We start from the raw sequence: 20,710 nt of genomic DNA on the forward strand, positions 1-20,710 counted from the left end.
GGTACTGAAAGCAGTTACTGAAGCCGGATTAATATCCTTCCAAAGCAGAACTCAAGACAGCTATCAGCTCAAGAACAGACAGAACAAGAGGGAGAGAAGGTGAGTGCAGTCATTCAGCTTTTACTTTTTGTCTTCATGCTGCATTCATCTCACCTCATAGAACACCCTAGATCCATGAATCCATATTAATAACTAAGGAGTGCTTTGGATTTCAGTTTTTCACCACAGACCTCTCTGCTCTATCTGTGTTGCCCCAAATTCAGCCCAATCTTACCTTAATGTGCTCCTTTCATGGGCTTCCTAAACCATGTTTGATCCTTTGCAGTGAGGAAGATAATAAAGAGGAAATTAAATTTGTAAAGAAACTGCCATGCCTTTGAACACAGCCCCAGTTATTAGCAAACAATCTCAAAAGGCAATTTGGAAGGGCTATCATCAGGGCATGTTGTCCAGATACAGCAGAGACCTCTAAAACCCTCCCTTTTCTAACTGATGGCTTGAATTTTAACATCCCAATCTTAGGTCTTGGGTTCAAGTCTTAGTATCTTTTGAATTCTCACCTTCTGTGGAAAGGGACTCTTTCCGTTTCACCAATCATTTGTACATTTGGATGAAAGACAAAGCTGGAAGAATAAGAAAGACCTTTCGGGCATGGGCTCCTGCAAGGGTGAGTGGAGGAGGCATCACGAAATGAAGAGCAGAGCCCAGATCAGGAATGATGGGGACAGACAACCCACACCAACTCCAGAGTTTGGTTAAGGTTCTCTCTGTCATTATTCCTTTTTTCCCATCACTAACTGTATCAAGCTCAGACTAAGCAGATTTGGTTATAAAATTCTACACTTTCTTGGAGATATTTGGTAAAAAATGAGCTGACTCATAAACCAGCTCTACAGGTTCTCACCAATCCCTGTGTGTTCTTCTATATGCAAAGGACTGTGCTAGGTGCTTAATTTAACTTAATTTTTATTACTTTGTAATCCACTTTCATCATCATTTATCCCCCCTATATCCTCCTCCACCTCCTTGCAGTCCCCTCCCCCTGGCAATTACCAGTGCTTCATTTTACTGTATTGTTATATCTTCACCATGACCTTAAAGGCTAGTTATTTACAAAGGTGCAGCTCCAGCATCTATAAAACTAATGAAGTCACTGAGCCTCTCAAACTCTCCTTCTGAAGTTCTGTAAAACAGGTGTGCTGTTGATTACAACTACATTATAAGATCACAGGGAGTCCAGGCTCAGGTTAAACTGAGCTTCTCCAAGTTTACAGCAAGTTGAAGGAGCTTTCATTTCTCGCTCAAGCACATCTTCATGAGCTTCAGGAATTCACTGACATTAAATGGTCCATACAACTCTTAACATACTATTTAATGTTCTAGAATAAGAATCAAGGCATCTACATGTGGGGATAAAATACTGCATACGCTTTTCCTCTCATTTCAATTTATCCAGCTTCACTTTCTATTTCTGGAGATGCAAAATTTCATCCTTAAATATGAAACTTCCCCCTCCTAATGGCAACATTCAAAGCAGACTTTCAGTGACACATCAACCCTCCGGATCATTAAATTTTTTAGTCTCACCCTTGAGCACTTCTTACAAACCTATGTGGCACATCAGATTCTCTCTCCCACCCATATAAGCCTGGGTTCCATTCAATAGTCATTGCTGAGAGCAATCACATTCCCAATTTATTAAGAAAGCATCCTATTCAAGACCAATGAGCCTTTTCTGTGTAGCTCAGCTGTTGAGCATTGATCCAGGAACCAAGGGGCCACCAGTTTGATTCCTGGTCAGGGCACATGCTGAATTATGGGCTCGATCCCCTGCGTGTGCAGGAGGCAGCCGATTGAGATTATGTATCTCTCTCGTTGATGTTTCTATCTCTCTATCCCTCTCCCTTCCTCTCTCTCTCTAAAAAAAAAAAAATCAATAAAATAAAAAAAAACCAATGAGCCTTTCACACATTATCTTAAGCAATCCTCAAACAACCCTGTAAGTAGTCACTGTTATCTCCATTTTGCAAATGGAGAACCAGAGACTCAGAAAGGCTAAATGAGTTACCCACAGCTGGCCCGGATTAGAACCAGCTTTGTCCTGAAACCTACCCAGAATTATAACCATCACCTTATCCCTCTGCTAACCTGAACAGGTGCCACAAATGATCCTGAAACACATCATGGACCTCAGGTCCCTACCTTGCTAAATGGACGACCCTACGCAGAATGGGGGAGGGCTCCAGCAGAGCTGTTTTCGTTCAGCTTCCAATTTCTCCACGTGGCTCAACATCTGCACTACATTGTGCTAAACTTTGCTGAAGGTCCCTTTCCTTCTTCAAGGGGAAAGAATCCTCTCTTGATTCTACAAAGTCAGCACACCTTTCACAAACAGGTGTATAACCTCCAAACATGGGATAAAACTTAAAAGCCTACTGATAAGACTGGGATTAGCATGGGTGATGCCTGAATCTCTGCACAAACTGTGGCATGGTGACAGCTTCACATCCTCTCACTGTCCAAATTTGACAGCAGGTATTATCTTCTGGTCTGTGGTGATCAAGACTTAGTGTGGATGTGTGAGGAAGTGTGGGAATTCTTACAAACATGGATGAGTGGAATCAAGTCCCTGATCCTAAAAGATGCTTCATACACTGAAAATTCTAAGAATTTTATTGAGGATTTAGTAATTTAGATTTTTAACAGCAAACACAGAGAATACTTACAATGGGCCAAGCATATTCTAAAGGATATGACAGATACATACACACGCATGCACATACATACATACATCCTAATAACAAAGTAAGTGCTATCATTATCTCTAATATTATAGAGAGTCATAGAGATTTCAAATGATCTGTCCAAGATTACTCATATATTAAATAGTAAAGCTGGGAATTAAATCCTGGCAATCTAAATCTAGAGTACACATTCTTTTTCTTAATGGATTATATGGCTTTTTAAAAAATACATACTTTTATTGATTTCAGAGAGGAAAGAAGAGGGAAGAGATAGAAACATCAATGATGAGAGAGAATCATTTTTCAGCTGCCTCCTGCACACTCCACACCGGGTATCCAGCCCACAACGGGCATATGCATATGCCATGGGAATTCAACCATGACCTCCTAGTTCATAGGTTAATGCTCAAACACTGAATCACACCAGCCAGGCTAGAGCCTATATTCTTAACAATTAAGTAGCTAAGACTTATACTGAAGACAAATTTGAAACTGGAACTGCATTACTATATTCAGAGTTATTATTTGACAAGAGCATTTCTACAGAAATCTAGCCTAATCCTTTAGAATAAAAACATTTTAAATGTCTATTTTGAACAACAAATACACATCTATTAACAAGTGAATCTAAAAATCAAGTAAATAAATAATCTGATGAACAGAATAAACTGGTGAATATAATAGAATCAGGGGCATAAAAAGGGAGTGGACTGACTATTCTTGGGGGGGAAAGAGGTTTGGTGAATGCAGGAAGAGAGTGGACAAAAATCGTGTACCTATGGATGAGGACAGTGCAGGGGGGGGGGGCGCGGGGTGAGGACTGAGGGTGGGAACCGGGTGGAGGGGAGCTATGGGGGGAAAAAAGAGGAACAACTGTAATAATCTGAACAATAAAGATTTAATTTAAAAAAAAAAAAGCCAAGACCAAAACATCAGAGAAGGATGTCAGCTAGTTAACCAAATAGGGTCTCACAGATCCTGCTGGAGTTCAGGATCTCCTATTTGGCCTATAAGACAAGAAATCTCATTTTCCTAATGCATCTAGCATGGAAATATGCTTGAGGACTGACTCACAATACCTAATTCATAAAATAATGTGGTATAAAGTATAATTCTAATTTACTAATACACATTCATTTATCAAACACCTATAAAGAATCTTTGTGTTAAGCATTATTCTAGGTTTTAGGGACACAGCTGTGATTAACAATTTCCTGCCCTCACACAGTTACATTCTAGAGTTTAAAATATTTTTTCAGTGACTAAAATATTTGTGTTTGAACCTTGGCCAGTGTTGCTAAATGGTTAGAGAGTTGACCCTGGCACCAAAAGGTCTTGGGTTTGATTCCGGATCAAGCGCATGTACCTGGGTTGCGGATTCGGTTGGAGTATGCGCAGGAGGTAGCCAACCAGTCATCTCTCTCTCTCTCTCTCTCTCTCTCTCTCTCTCTCTCTCTCTCTCTCCCGTCCCTCCCTTCCAAGTTCTCTGTAAAGCAATGGAAAAAATATCCTTAGGTGAAGATTAACAAAATATATATATTTGTGTTTGCTGTCCAGAGGATTTCCTTCCCGGTATAAAGGTACCAGGGACTCTAAGTTGGTAATTAAAATGTTGTTTGGTGAATGATGAGAAAGAAAAAAAAATGTCTGATTGTTTCACAGCTGTGTAGCTGAACCTGGTCCCTCCACTGGTTTCTCTATTCCAATACTGAAATTCAAAAAAAAAGTTAGATGAGGTGTTTCAGGGCATGACATGACACAGCGGACACACAAAACTGTCCAAATAACAACTTTCACTGAAGACTTACAATGTGTCAGGCATTTTACACACCTTTCCTTGTTTAATTGTTAACACAGATATGTGAAGTAGGTACTGTTGCCCATTTTAAAGATAAGGAAATAGAAGCCTAGGCAGGAATTGATCACAGGAGTCTGGATCCAAAGTTTAAGCACATATCAACCACCTACACTATATTAAAAAGCAAATAGTGCTCTAGCCAATTTGGCTCAGTGGATAGAGCATCAGCCTGCAGACTGAAGGGTCCCTGGTTCAGTTCTGGTCAAGGGCATGTACCTTGGTTGCAGGCTCGATCCTCAGCCCTGGATGGGGCTTATGTGGGAAGCAACCAATCAATGTATCTCTCTCACATTGATGTTTCTCTCTGTCTCTCTCCTCGCTTCCACTCTCTCTAAGAACGAATGGAAAAATAACCTCAGATAAGGAATAACAAGAAAAGGGGGGAAAAGCAAATAGTTAAAACAATGACTACATTGCCCTCTGAAAGAAAGAGAATTTTGCATAAAGTTGTAACTCTCTATAATACTCTGGCTCCCGCTCATGCATTTTGTAATTACTTGTTAACATCACCTTTAATTTGGATTATCATTATTGTCCCAGGTCTGCATCTTGTCCTTGTGATTCATGGGAAACATGTCCATAACTGAGGCCTGGAACAGCTCATCCGTGACCACATTCATCCTCCTGGGATTTGCGGACCATCCGGAGCTCCAGGCCCTCCTTTTTGTCACCTTCCTGGGCATCTATCTTGTGACCCTGGCCTGGAACCTGGCCCTTATCCTACTGATCAGAAGTGACATCCGTCTGCACACACCCATGTACTTCTTCCTCAGCAACTTGTCCTTCATTGACATCTGCTACTCCTCTGCGGTGGCCCCCAAGATGCTCATTGGCTTTTTCCAAGAGCGGAAGACCATATCATTCTTGGGCTGTGCTGCTCAGTTCTTTTTCTTCGTCGGCTTGGGTCTAACTGAGTGCTTCCTCCTGACCGCTATGGCATACGACCGATACGCAGCCATCTCCAGACCCCTGCTCTACACTGCCATCATGTCCCAGGGCCTCTGTACACGCATGGTGGTTGGGGCCTACATCGGTGGCTTCCTGAGCTCCCTCATCCAGGCCAGCTCTATATTTCGCCTCCAGTTCTGTGGACCCAATATCATCAACCATTTTTTCTGTGACCTCCCACCAGTCTTGGCACTTTCTTGCTCTGACACCTTCCTCAGTCAACTGGTGAATTTCCTCGTGGTGGTCACTGCTGGGGGGACATCATTCCTCATCCTCCTTCTGTCCTACAGTTACATAGTGGCTGCTGTCTTGAAGATCCGCTCAGCGGAAGGCCGAAGGAAAGCCTTCAACACATGTGCCTCGCACCTGATGGTGGTGACTCTGATGTTTGGGACGGCCCTTTTCATGTACCTGCGACCCAGCTCCAGCTACTCGCTTGGCAGGGACAAGGTGGTGTCTGTGTTCTATTCGCTGGTGATCCCCATGCTGAATCCTCTCATCTACAGTTTGAGGAACAAAGAAATCAAAGATGCCTTGTGGAAGATGTTGGAAAAGAAGAAAGTCTTTTCCTGTTCATGATGATTGAAAACATATTTCTCCAAACTACTGGAGAGGTAAATGATCCATAGCATCTACCTCCACCTCTGGCTTAGGCAAGGGGGACATGTTGTGTGCATATTTGAAAATATATGTCCTTCCTGCTGATTCCTCTACTCATTCTTCATGGTCATGTGTCTACTGACCCCACCATGGATAGTCAGAAGGGGGAAGAAATTATTTCACCAAAAAAAAAAAATCTTTCCAGGGTAGCAAATTCTCACATTGGTATTACAACAACCACCTTTTATTGGGTGCTTAATATGTATCAAGCACAAAAGTTGTTTGATTAAATACTCATTGTAGTCTACAATGCTCATAGCACTATCTCTGTTACAAATGAGGAAACAAGGTCCCCACAAGGAACACTGACTTACCAGGGTCACACAGGAAGTAAGGAACAGAACCCCCATGCAGACCCAGGTCTTCTTTTCCAGAGCCCTTGCTCTGCCCAAATGCTGCCTTCCACATTCATCAGCAAACAGCTCTGAAGTTGTGCATGTGCAGAACTCTTATTACTTGCATCAGGCAGAATCCAAAAAGATACACTATGCATAGTCAAGGTGAATTTTTTTTAAAAAAAATATGCCTACTCCACCAAACACTCTCTCTGAGATGTCTGTGTTGGACTCCCATGAGGGCTACTCAATAATTTGCGAAGCAAATGCTGAAGGGCATTAGCCTTTGCTGCCATTTCTAGCTCAGCTACGTAGGGGCCTAGAAAATTGTAGTTCAATGGTATCATATCAACACTCTTCTCTTCCCAATCACAGCCACCTACTCAGTCAGCATTTCCTTGATTTCAACACGGCATTCCTTTACCAGTTCAGCACCTGAAACCATTTCACAGCTTGGTCTCTGCTTTGATCAGCACACTCTGAGCAACTTCCTCTTGCTCTCTTCCACCTGAACTCTCTGCTCCTATAATGTCTTTGTTTCTTTACCTGAATGGATTGGCCCCTGCAGCCCCACATTCACTGTTATTTGTCATCATCTCAAGGGCATCATTCCCAGCCTGTCACCTCCAAGCCTCTACTCCTCCACGGCGGGCACTTGCAGTGGAGTTGTCCAGCACATTGAAGCTAGTGAATTCATTCTTTCATTTCTTCGGGGCTCTGTCCTTTGCCCAACACATTCACTTTCCCATTAGTATAGGTCTTCTGGATATGCAGGAGTGAGCCTCCCCTGAGGCTTCTTCCACCTCCTTTACAACCATAAATAAAAGGATAAAGAGTCCTCTGTTTCACAACACGAGTCCATTGTTTTCACACACACACAAAAAAAACCAATCTCATCACAAAATCTTCCACCTCTGAAATTTAGCTCTCTCCCCTAGAAGTTAGAAGCCAACTTAATCTGGTTAAAGTATAAAGTGATCTTATAAAATATTTACAAACTCAACTTTACCAGAGACTCTTTCTAGAACATATTTAAATAAAGTTTTTGAGCAGAGATAAAAAGTTTTCCACTTATTTATATTTACTCTCTCTAGTTTCAAACTATTTTAGGATGACTTCCAAATATACATACACTGCACAAAACAAAGCGAGCTGCAAATAAGTGAAGAGTTGTATGTTCTTTACATGATCATTAGAAAAATATAGGCAGATATATACGAATCCTTGGAATAGAAAAGATCTTTCTAAACTAATGCTAAAAACAAAACTTTAAAGAAAAGAACAGGTCTGACTATAATAGTGTTAAATTCTCTATGGCAAACAAAACATTAAAAAAATTAAAGGACAGATGTTTAATCAGGGAAAATATGCATGTGACATGTGTTAGACTATGTTAATGAAATGAATTAAAATGTTTATATTTATGTTAAATTAAAAATTATACTAAATTAGCCGAAACCGCTTTGGCTCAGTGGATAGAGCGTCGGCCTGCGGACTAAAGGGTCCCGGGTTCGATTCCGGTCAGGGGCATGTACCTGGGTTGCGGGCATATCCCCAGTGGGGGATGTGCAGGAGGCAGCTGGTCGATGTTTCTCTCTCATCGATGTTTCTGGCTCTCTGTCTCTCTCCCTTCCTCTCTGTGAAAAATCAATAAAATATATTTAAGAAAAAAAAATCTTTAAAAAAAAAATTATACTAAATTAATTTTATTTTCATTTAGATTCATTTACTATTTATATATAAAATATTAATGGTATGTTTTATAAGTCTATCATCCTCTCTTGATTTTTATACACATATGGTTCCTCCATAGAAAACATATTGTCCACTCCTGTACTAAATAGTGCTACATACTTGCACATCCTATATAATAAAACCCTAATATGCAAATCGACTGAACAACAGAACAACTGGCAGAATGACTGGTAGCTATGATGTGCACTGACCACCAGGGGTCAGATGCTCAATGCAGGAGCTGCCCCCCCCACCCCCCCACCCCCCACCCCCCGGTTGGTCAGTGCACTCCCACAGGGAAGCACTGCTCAGCCAGAAGCCAGGCTCACAGCTGGCTGGTGAGTACAGCAGCAGTGGTAGGAGCCTCTCCCGCCTCCATGGCAGGTGGGTGGTAAGGAGTGCAGCATCCCAGACTGCAAGAGGGCACAGGCTGGGCTGAGGGCTCCCCACCCAGTGCATGAATTTCATGCACCTGGCCTCTAGTCCTATCCTATCTAATAATAGACAAACATGGTAATTGACCATACCTTTGCTACGCCTCCCATGGGCTAATCAGCATGATATGCAAATTAACCACCAACAAAGATGGATGTTAATTTGCATACGTAGGCTCCAAGCAGTGGAGTGAAGCCTGATGGCCTGGGGCCGGTGGAGCAGAGAGGCCTGACGTTTCCGGGGGCAGCGGAGCAGCAAAGCCTGACATTTCCGGGGCCGGCTCCAGCCAGAATTCGGCCAGAGCGAAGGCCTGGGCCCCGGGTGCTGGAGGCAAACCGGTGCCAGCAGCCAGGGTAAAGAAAGGCCTATTGCACGAATCTCTTCATGCAACAGGCCTCAAGTTTTTAAAAAAACAAAACCAAAATATTCTAGGAAAAGCTGTATACTTTGTGCTCCTTCCCCTGAGAAAAAAGTTGCAAGGTGTGGTGTGAAGAGGGTGTGGGCTCCTGAGGTGAGGACTGTGGTACAAAGTGTCCCTCTGAGTTATGCATGTTAGTGACTCACAAATCCTCTGTAAATGGGTCATTTGGAGGATTTAATATGTTAATCTATGCAAAATGCCCAGTATACACTCGACTGACAATAGAAACTCAATAATTATGAGTCTCTCTCTTTGGATGGGTTATTTGGAGGTGAAGAGGGCAGAATTTAAGATGATCGAGTGTTTATCCTGTGCTGTGTATTACAGACCCTCACGGACCACAAAGGAAAATGCTGAACTGAATCAGCCCTGGGGAATCTCAGGGTCTGACCACTGTGGATTATCTGCCTCTGGAAAATTTAAATGAGGAGGGTGTGTCCTTTACAGCCCATAGAGCAGTGGTTCTCAACCTTCCTAATGCCACAACCCTTTAATACAGTTCCTCATGTTGTGGTGACCCCCAATTTCATTGTTACAAATTGAACATAATTAAAGCATAGTTATTAAGCACAAAAACAATATGTAATTATATATGTGTTTTCCGATGGTCTTAGGTGACCCCTATAAAAGGGTTGTTCGACCCCCAAAGGGGTCGCGACCCACAGGTTGAGAACCGCTGCCATAGAGTGATTAGCTTGTAAAGTTGGGGATTTTGGATTTTTTTTTTTTTATTAAATCTTTATTGTTCAGATTATTACATTTGTTCCTCTTTTTTCCCCCCATAACTCCCCTCCTCCCAGTTCCCGCCCCACCCTCCACCCTCACCCACTGTCCTCATCCATAGTGCACAAGTTTTGTCCAGTCTCTTCCCACATCTCCCACACCCCTTTCCCCCCCAAGAATAGTCAGTCCATTCCCTATCTATGTCCCTGATTCTATTATAATCACCAGTTCATTCTGTTCATCAGATTATTTATTCACTTGATTCTTAGATTCACTTGTTGGTAGATGCATATTTGTTGTTCATAATTTGTATCTTTACATTTCTCTTCTTCTTCCTCTTCTTAAAGGATACCTTTCAGCATTTCATATGATACTGGTTTGGCGGTGATGAACTCCTTTAGCTTTTCCTTATCTGTGAAGCTCTTTATATGACCTTCAATTCTGAATGATAGCTTTGCTGGATAAAGTAATCTTGGTTGTAGGTTCTTGGTATTCATCACTTTGAATATTTCTTGCTACTCCCTTCTGGCCTGCAAAGTTTCTGTTGAGAAATCAGCTGACAGTCGTATGGGTATTCCCTTGTAGGTAACCGAGTTTCTTTCTCTTGCTGCTTTTAAGATTCTCTCTTTGTCTTTTGCTCTTGGCATTTTAATTATGATGTGTCTTGGTGTGGTCCTCTTTGGATTCCTTTTGTTTGGGGTTCTCTGCGCTTCTTGGACCTGTAAGTCTATTTCTTTCACCAGGTAGGGGAAGTTTTCTGTCATTATTTCTTCAAATAGGTTTTCAATGTCTTGCTCTCTCTCATCTTCTGGCACCCCTATAATTCTGATGTTGGTACGCTTGAAGCTGTCCCAGAGGCTCCTTACACTATCTTCGTATTTTTGGATTCTTTTTTCATTTTGCTTTTCCGGTTGGGTGTTTTTTGCTTCTTCGCATTTCAAATCTTTGCCTTGATTCTTGCGCTCCTCTGGTCTGCTGTTGGGAGTCTGTATAATATTCTTTATTTCAGTCGTGTATGCTTAATTTCTAGTTGGTTCTTTATCACAACATCGAGGGTCTCATTAGATTTCTTGAGGATCTCACTACATTTATCGGCAGTTTTTAGAAAATTATTGAAAGACCTTAAAAGTGTGGTTTTGAGCTCTATATCTTCCATTTCTGACATTTGCGTCCTGTTTCTTTGTCTCCGCATTTTTTTATGCTTTCTTGGTGCACCCCTTAGTGGTCTTTGTGTGCAGTCTTGTTGTAGTTAAGCCTTGATTGTTGTAGGTAATACTAGAGGGGATTTGCCTCCAGGCCAAGTGGCTGTGAGAATCAGCTGTGTCTTCAGTGGGAGAACTTCTGTCCTCTAGGGAGGTGCTAATCTAGCCTTTGCCTGAGGCTATCCAGCAAATGGCTCGGTGCAGGGCTTGGGCGGGGCGTGTCCCAGGGGATCAACAGGGTGGGTGGAGCGAGCAGTTATGTCTGCTCTCAGTCCCGTCCCCGGGGGCTCTGCCTCTCAGAGTCCCAGCAACCGCTGCAAACCTCAGAGAGAAAGCTGCCTCCGAATTCTGACCGAAGCCAGATAGTCCCGCTTCTCCCGTTTGAGTCTGGGTCCCTAGAGACTCGCCCGGATCTGGAGCTCAGAGTCTGAGACTCCCTCCCGATTGAAACAGACAACCGTGTCCTCAGCCACCAGCCCTCTCCGGATGCACTCTGCACCTTAGTATTTTACTTCAGCACTGAGCCTCCTCTGAGTCTCGGTATGCTATTCTCTTTCCTCCTAGTTGTAGAACTTCCACTCAGCCAGCCTTCCTGTGGTTCTGGATGATGTCTGTTCCGTCTTTCAGTTGTATTTTTGAAGTGGTTGTTCGAGGCAGCAAACTCCGGCGTTAACCTATGCCGCCATCTTGGTTTTTCCGATTTTGGATTTTTTAAATCCTTACTTCACAAACACTTGAGGAAGTAATTCCTCAACAACAGGGCTATAGAGAACCAACTCTACAAATGCACTACTAACCATGGACTTTGAAAGTGCCTTCTCAAAAGGAGACATATGAAATACTCTTTGTAATACTTTAAGCAATAAAACAAAATTTAAAAACAAAAAAAAACCAACCCAACTTAAAAAAAAAAAATACCTTCTCTACTGTCCAAAGCAACAGATTCCAACAGGCGCTAGAAATGAGATTCTTAGAGGTTACACTGTCTCCAATCTCCTTATCTCCTCATTTCAAGTGTCTTCTACTCACAAACACGCACTTGCAGTTTATTCTCTCCGTCTCATTAGACAGCAACTTGAAGACTGAAAGGGGCTCCATGTGCCTGATTAGACTGTATCCAAAGCAGAATAACTTAAAAAATACAGTCGAGAACAAACTGCAGAGATAGAGAAAGAGAGAGAGAAGACAGTCGGCCGGCATTTTCTCTATGTTTGTATCGTCCAGTCTTCCTTAGGAGCCTTAGGAAATCAGACTCAACCAGGTGACAGGAACTTTTTTATAGCGTTTCTTCTCCATGCATTACTCTAGTTTTTCTGCCTTTCTATAAACTTAACCCAAATTCTTCCCTTTCTCTTCTGCTCCTCTGATGGACATCCTAACCAATCTTAGAAATGTTGCTCCCAGGAAGAGAAATTAGAACAACAACAACAAGTTCCTGAGGAGGTTGCTTGCTCTTAACTCCTATCCAAAGAAACAGGAAGTGCCATATATTCTAGGCACAAGGGAGGTCCATAACCTTCAAATTTTCCCTTATTTTTATGCTGCTGCCTGGGATTCTACCATCTGACACTCATCTATTAGTTTAAGGCTGGTCCCCTTTTAAAATACTAAACGTTCCCTTTTAAAAGAGGTTATTTTTTAAGTTTCATAGTCATTTGAACAGTATGGATCTAGAAAAAAAGCCAGAAGCTTAAGGGAGAAGGGAACATTGAGTACAAGTTCCTGAGCAGAAGAAGGCGCCCTCACAGAAAACTTCAGGACCCTCACAGTCTGGCTGCTAACACTGATACACATTTATGCATTTACAGAGAAAGTCACATTGACCGAGTGCCTGCAGTTCATGAAGTATTGTGCCAGATAATTTACAGTTGCTATTTGATGCCATTCAGATGATCAAGGTTCTACTCCCAGATCCAGAAGTTGCTGATTCTGACAATTTATGGATGTCACTTATGCTCTCCCATCCTCGTTCTCCAAATCTACCAAAGGGATACTAGTCATTTAAAATTGATTGACATTTAATTTTCATATTTATTTTGCAAAATAGCTGCAGAAATTAAATTACATACATATATGTAATTCCTGTAATTTATGTCTCAAGGAGAGACTCCCCTCTTCTAAATTCAGGAAATCTCTATACTTTTCACAATAACTGTTCAGGGATTTCAATTATGTCAAAATCCCTGGTGATAAATCATTCTGATATGTTTCTAAAGTAACATTAAGGATAGCAAATCCCTGTTCCTTTTCTTCTGGTGTCAACTTATCTAGTAGAAAATTGAATTTATGGTGCTAAGAAAGCTTACCCTTAAATTCTGAATGTTCTTCTCAAGGTTATTCTCTAAACTGAATTCTTAAGGACAAAGTAAAAGAATGATGAAATAGAGCCCCTTGGTTGACTTTTCAAGCCTCCTGATGATGCAAATAATCTAAACACACCAATTAAAAGACAGGGACTACAAAGTGGGGTTTTTGTTAAAGACCCAACTATATGTTGGGTATCGTTATAGTACAAGAAACCCACTCTAAATATAAAAATACACAGAGATTAAAAGTAACAAAATGGAGAAAGAAAAACCAAAAGAAAGCTGGAGTAGATATGTTAATTTGAGATAAAGCAGACATAGAAAATGATCAGAGATAAACAGAGGGTCTTTGTAATTATAATAATAAAAGGGTCAATTCTCCGAGATTACATAATAATCCTTAATATGTGTGCACTTAAGAACAGTGTCAAAATAAGCAAGGCAGAAACTGATAGAAATACAAGGAGAAATAGACAAATCACTATTATAGTTGGAGACTTTGATCCCCTCAATCAGTAATCGGTAGATTCAATAGGCAGAAAATCAGGAAGGATGCATTGCGTTGAACAGCAGCAATGATCAACTGGACCTAATTGATATTTATAAATTACTTTTCTCCAAAAACAGCAAAATACACATTCTTCTCAAGCTCACATGGAACATTCACTAAGATGGACCACATTCTGGGCCAAAACATACACTTTCACAAATTACACAAAGTATGCTCTCAGACCACAGTGGAATAGAAAGCAATAGCAGAATGATAGATGGGGAAATCCCAATATTTACACATGTTGCTTAGCAACTTTTAATAACTCCCATGGCATCGGCAACTGCATTATTCCTCTTTCAAAATTATTTTTCCTACAAATATCTGACACTATTCCCCATGCTGCTTATTATATAATTAGACTTCCAGTTCAGTGTCTAAGTGAGCAGCGGACAGTGCACATGTTTGGGTGAAGATGAACAGAGCCATGAAGATGGGGAAACGCTGCAGGCTCACTTTTCTAACCTAAAGGTAAGTGAAGGCATCCTGAAAACACAATTGCAGGCAACTTTAGCTTAGCACACATATAATTTTCTAATATCTATAGCAGTGATGGCGAGCCTTTTGAGCTCGGCGTGTCAGCATTTTGAAAAACCCTAACTTAAATGGACACATATGTAATACCCTTTGTAATACTTTAAACAATAAAAAAAAAAAAGAAAAAAAAAAAGAAAAACCCTAACTTAACTCTGGTGCCGTGTCACATATAGAAATTTTTTTATATTTGCAACCATAGTAAAACAAAGACTTATATTTTTGATATTTATTGTATATATTTAAATGCCATTTAACAAAGAAAAATCAACCAAAAAAATGAGTTTGCGTGTCATAGGTTCGCCATCACTGATCTATAGTGTTCAGTCTTCAACCTCTGAAAGGTAAAATATCCATGTGCGATTATTGATATGTATGTCAATCAGAACTAAAAGGCTTTGGCTGATTAAAATCTCCAGCCTCTCATGTAAAATATTAGGATGAAGCTCCATTTCCCCATAATCACTTTATAGATGCCACAGTCATTATAAGAATCAAAATAAAGATGAAATGTTGCAGTAAAATAGAAAGCTTTGCATACATGTGAGGAAGTTACTCTTGCAGGGCATAAGATAAGCCAGAGTCAAGTGATCACTGTCCTCTCATCTCCCTCTGGTTAGAGTAAGGACATAGAAGTGTGATGGTTCTTCCTATAAACACAGGGTACTTACAGTAGGAAAGAAGAACCAACAGGATAAAGACTTTCCAGACCATTTTCTGAGTAGTCATGATTATTTGGATGCTTAAAAGAGCCTTATAACAATATATGATAAGTGATGTTGCCGCCTCATGATACCATAGTCCTAATCCTAACATGTCTTCTCCCAATGTAGACCTGGAAGAAGGTGATCCCCATCATGGGCCAGAGTAACCACACCACTGTGAGGGAATTTGTCTTCCTAGAATTCACTCGCTTTCGGGAACTGGAGTTTTTCTTGTTTGTGTTCTTCCTTGCTGTGTATGTGACAACTGTGCTGGGCAATGCCCTCATTGTGGTGACCATCACCTGTGACTCCCACCTGCACACTCCCATGTACCTTCTCCTAAGGAACAAATCAGTCCTAGACATTCTGTTTTCATCAGTCACCGTTCCCAAGTTGCTGGTAGACCTTTTGTCAGAGAGGAAAACCATCTCTTACAATGGCTGCATGGCACAGATCTTTTTCTTCCACTTCACTGGTGGGGCAGATATTTTTTTCCTCTCTGTGATGGCCTATGACAGGTACCTTGCAATCGCCAAACCCTTGCATTATGTGACCATTATGAGGAGAGAGGTGTGGGTGGCCTTAGTGGTGGCTTCCTGGGTGGGTGGTGGTTTGCACTCAATTGTCCAGATAATTCTGATGCTTCCACTCCCCTTCTGTGGCCCCAACACCCTGGATGCCTTCTACTGTGATGTGCCCCAGGTGGTTAAACTGGCCTGCACTGACACCTTTGCTCTGGAGCTTCTCATGATCTCTAACAATGGGCTGGTGACGCTGTTGTGGTTCCTCCTGCTCCTGGGGTCCTATACTGTCATTCTGGTGATGCTCCGATCTCACTCTGGGGAGGGCCGGAAAAAGGCCCTTTCCACCTGCACCTCCCACATCCTGGTGGTGACTCTTCACTTTGTGCCTTGTGTTTACATCTACTGCCGGCCCTTCACTACGCTGCCCATGGACACAGCCGTGTCCATCAATAACACGGTCATCACTCCCATGCTGAACCCCATGATCTACACCCTGAGAAACCAGGAGATGAAGGCAGCCATGAGGAGACTGAAGAGGAGCCTTGGACCTTCTGAGAGCAGTAAACTGGGGTGAGCAGTCAGACTGAGACTGGAAATCTAACTGATTTGGTTTTCTCAAGCTGCTAGCCTTAGGGTAAGAGAGACAACTAGCTCTTTCTCCAGTCATTTCTAAACATTCTCATAGCCCTTCAATTCTATTAGAAGGAATATAAGAACAAAAGGAAGAGATGAGATTGAATAACATAACTATAGACTTGTGGACTGGGAAAAGTATGGGGTATAAGATTAAAATCAACAAACTAAATGCTATTTTTTGTGTAATCTGTGACTCTTTTTTAAAAAAAATATATTTTTATTGATTTCAGAAAGGAAGGGAGAGAAAGAGAAAGAAACATCACTGATGAGTGAAAATCATTAATCGGCTGCCTCCTGCAAGGCCCCTACTGGGAGTTGAGTCTGAAACCCAGGAATGTGCCCTTAACCAGAATCAAACCCAGGACCCTTCAGTCAACAGGCCAACACTCTATCCACTAAGCCAAACCAGCTAGGGCTAGTCTGTGACTCTTAAGCCAACATATTTTACCTCACTTTCAACACTTGTAATATAGAAATACTATGTCTACTAACAAGGTTGTCATGAAAATAAAACATGATAAATGTTGAGTGGATGATAGTTGTGATGGTGAGCACCACTTCTGGCATTAATCAGGCATACAATCAATATTACCTATTATCTATCTTGCTATCCCTAAATAGCACATGGACAGAATATGGAGGTACTTATTTCACACATACTTTTTCTGGTGAAAGTTATTTCCAGTTGACTATTAAAATAACTTCTTTATTTTATACTTTGAGTACAGAATTTTCAATATATTTCACCAATTAGTGATAGTAAAAATTAAACAACTTTTTTTTTTATTGATTAAGATATTACATATGTGTACCCTCTACACCCCCCCCCCCGCTGATCCCCTCACCCCCCCGTTGTCCGTGTCCATTGGTTAGGCCTATATGCTTGCATATAAGTCCTTTGGTTGATCCTTCCCCCTTGCTCCCACCCTCCCCTACCTTCCCCCCAAGGCCCGACAGTCCAATCAAAGCCTCTCCATCTCTGGATCAGTCCTTGTTCATCAGTTTATGTTGTTCATTATATTCCACAAATAAGTGAGATCTTGTGGTATTTATCCGCTCTCCAGTTCCATCCATGCTGTGGCAAATGGTAAGAGTTCCTTTTTCTTCTTCCTCTTCTTAAAGAATACCTTTCAGCATTTCATATAATGCTGGTTTGGTGGTGATGAACTCCTTTAGCTTTTTCTTATCCGTGAAGCTCTTTATCTGACCTTCCATTCTGAATGACAGCTTTGCTGGATAAAGTAATCTTGGTTGCAGGTTCTTGCTATTCATCTCTTTGAATATTTCTTGCCACTCCCTTCTGGCCTGCATGGTTTCTGTTGAGAAATCAGCTGACAGTCGGATGGGTACTCCCTTGTAGGTAACTGACTGTCTTTCTCTTGCTGCTTTTAAGATTCTCTCTTTATCTTTTGCTCTTGGCATTTTAATTATGATGTGTCTTGGTGTGGTCCTCTTTGGATTCCTTTTGTTTGGGGTTCTCTGTGCTTCCTGGACTTGTAAGTCTATTTCTTTCACCAGGTGGGGGAAGTTTTCTGTCATTATTTCTTCAAAAAGGTTTTCAATATCTTGCCCTCTCTCTCCTTCTGGTACCCCTATAATTCTGATGTTGGTACGCTTGAAGTTGTCCCAGAGGTTCCTTACACTATCTTCATATTTTTTGAATCTCTTTTCTTTTTTCTTTTTCGGTTGGGTATTTTTTGTTTCTTTGTATTTCAAATCTTTGACTTGATTCTTGGGATCCTCTTGTCTGCTGTTGGATCTCTGTAAATTATTCTTTATTTCAGTCAGTGTATGCTTAATTTCTAGTTGGTCCTTTTTCATGTCCTCCATGGTCTCACTATACTCCTTGAGGGATTCATTAAATTTATCGGCGGTTTCCATAAAATTCTTGACAAACCTTATAAACGTGGCCTTGAACTCTATATCCAGTCGTCTGCCCTCCTCCGTTTCTGCCAATTGTGACCTGTTTCTTTGTCTCCGCATTTTGGCTGCTTCCCTGTGTTGATAGAGTGGCACTGCGCGCCAGGTGTCCTGTAGGGCCCAGTGGCTCAGCCTCCCCAGTTACCTGGGGTGGACACTCTTGGTGCACTCTTGGTGCCTTGGTTGTTGTAGGATCACTGGGAGGAATTGACCTCCAGGCCAATTGGCTGTGGGAAGCAGCTGTGTCTGAAGTGGGAGAATGGTCCCCCTCTGACCACTGGGTACAGTGGCTCCTGGATCTAAGGAGGTGCTAATTCAGCCCCTGCCTGAGGCCACAGAGCAGGAACCACGAAGAGGCTCAGCTGTGAAGCAATGCAAGCTGCTGCGGGGCCTTGGGCCTTCTCTTGGAAGTTCCGGGTCTGCCTGGCTGGGCTTTAGTTAGGTACATTCACATGCAAAAGCCTCTGCTGCAGCCTGGGTGGGGCGGGGTCTCAGGGAGTCAAAGGGCGGAGAAAGCAGCTATGGCTGATTCTCCGCGCCCGGAGTCGCGTGTCTCAGTGTCCCGGTAACGGCTGCAAGCACCTCTGAGGGAAATCCGCCCTCAAGTTCGCCCGCTGCCGCCTGAGAGAGCAGCCTCTCCCCGTATGAGTCCTGGGTCCCCAGAGACTTCCCAGAACCGGAGTTCAGAGCAGTCGGCAGCTTGTGATTCAAAAAGACAGCTGCGTCCTCAGGTGCCACCCCCTTTCCGCGCGCGCGAGCCACCGCCGTACCTCTGCACTCAGCCTCCGCAGCTCCTCTGGCTCTCAGCGTGCTTTTCTTTTCTTCTAGTTGTAGAAATTACACTCAGCCAGCCTTCCTGTTGTTCTGGACGATGTTTGCTTCGTCCTTTGCGGTATTTTTCAATTGTTGTGGGAGGCGACTATTTCCCGGTGTTTATCTATGCCGCCATCTTAGTTTTTTCCTATAAGCAACTTTTACATATTCAAGTGGCCCCTAAAGCTAGAGCTCCCGTCCTTCCCATTCCCGTGTGCCCCAAACATAAAGGTCACCTTCTCCATGCAGGTTTCTGAGCCTCTTAGGGAGAAATCATCCCTCTCTCACACAGCTCATCTGTCATTAGGTGGTCCTCACCAGTTCCATACTACCATTAGATTTCAATTCTTTTCCCACTGATTTTAGATTAAAGTCCCTTTTCTCAAATATCCTAGAACTCTGCCAATTCTCCATCAATATTTACTAAATAATTAGATGGATTGAAAATAGCAGAAAGATGGCACAGAAGCTGGTGGATATCATCTGAATTACCAAAGGCAGGTTGTGAACTTGGGATCTATTTCTTTCTGACAAGGAGGTCTGACTTGGGGTCTGAGGTACCTTCTACCCTTCTGTGTAAACCACAGTCTGTTATTTACATGGGGTCCCCATAAGAGGCTTTCATAACTAGTTTGGCCCCTGACTGGTTTGGCTCAGTGGATAGAGCTTTGCCCCAAGGACTAAAGGGTCCCGGTTCAATTCCAGTCCAGGGAATGTACTTGGTTGCAGGTACATTCCCCTGCCCTGTTTGGGGTGGCCCTGGTTGGGGTGGCCCTGGTTGGGGTGGCCCTGGTAGGGGCATGTGTGGGAGGCAACCAATTGATGTATCTCTCTCACATTGATGTTTCTCCTTCTCTCTATCTCTCCCCCTGCTTTCCACTCTCTGTAAAAATCAATGGAAAAAAATCCTCATATGAGGATTAACAGCAACATAACTAGTTTGAAACCTCCTCCATCTCTCTAGTTACAATACTGAGTTGGCGTTTTCTGGTGATCATTTCCTCTCTCTTAGAACTAGTCGGGATCAACCACTCAGTTACCATTTAGTTCAACACACTCCATTTACTGATGAGTCTCCAGTGTTAAAGGTCACTCAACATAGTACTAATCAGAACAGATCACCAGCCCTGTATGCTGAGACTTTGCATGTGTTATTTCACCTAATCCTCACACCTTCACTTCATAGATGAAGAAGTGAAGACTCAATGAGTCTCTCATTCATCCAAATCACAGTGACAAAACCAGGACTTGAGCCCAAATGGCGCTCATTGTAGAGACCATGCCCCGATTTCTCTGGTCTGCAATGATGTGGCATAAGAAGCCAAACCATGCAAGCACTCCCCTTACTATCACTCACTGTCACCACCCGCTGGGCCCCTCTTTACTGCCACCTAAGGAAAAATACCTCGTGTTTTCCTCAATACAGAATGTTCTGCTGAAGTTGTTTTAGAATACATATTCTGGGAAATATACACCTTGGCTAAAAGGCTGTCAGTATAGTTAAAGAATCTGTGTGTCTGTGAGAGTCCTTTCTTTAAGGTAATACAGGTAGAATCACACTTATTGTGGATTAGGTAATGCTCTAAGTACTGATGACACATAGATCAGCGGTTCTCAATCTGTGGGTCGCGACCCCTTGGGGGTCGACGAACCCTTTCACAGG

The 20,710-nt window shown here is 42.3% G+C and overlaps 2 protein-coding genes across 2 annotated transcripts; both read left to right on the forward strand.

Moving 5' to 3' along the window:
• Positions 1 to 5,166: 5,166 nt before the first annotated feature.
• On the forward strand, positions 5,167 to 6,129 carry LOC308525388 (olfactory receptor 5A1; the record flags this gene model as incomplete). Its single annotated transcript, XM_081100227.1, has 1 exon — positions 5,167 to 6,129. The coding sequence occupies one exon, from the start codon at positions 5,167 to 5,169 to the stop codon at positions 6,127 to 6,129; it is 963 nt and encodes a 320-aa protein (XP_080956353.1).
• A 9,178-nt stretch (positions 6,130 to 15,307) lies between these two features.
• Positions 15,308 to 16,252, forward strand: LOC308524228 (olfactory receptor 4D6; the record flags this gene model as incomplete). The annotated part of the gene is made up of 1 exon (XM_081098446.1): positions 15,308 to 16,252. The coding sequence occupies one exon, from the start codon at positions 15,308 to 15,310 to the stop codon at positions 16,250 to 16,252; it is 945 nt and encodes a 314-aa protein (XP_080954572.1).
• Between the last annotated feature and the right edge of the window lie 4,458 nt (positions 16,253 to 20,710).

Source organism: Myotis nattereri (genome assembly GCF_964212035.1).
Source record: "Myotis nattereri genome assembly, chromosome: 9".
Classification (NCBI taxonomy): Eukaryota; Metazoa; Chordata; class Mammalia; order Chiroptera; family Vespertilionidae; genus Myotis; species Myotis nattereri.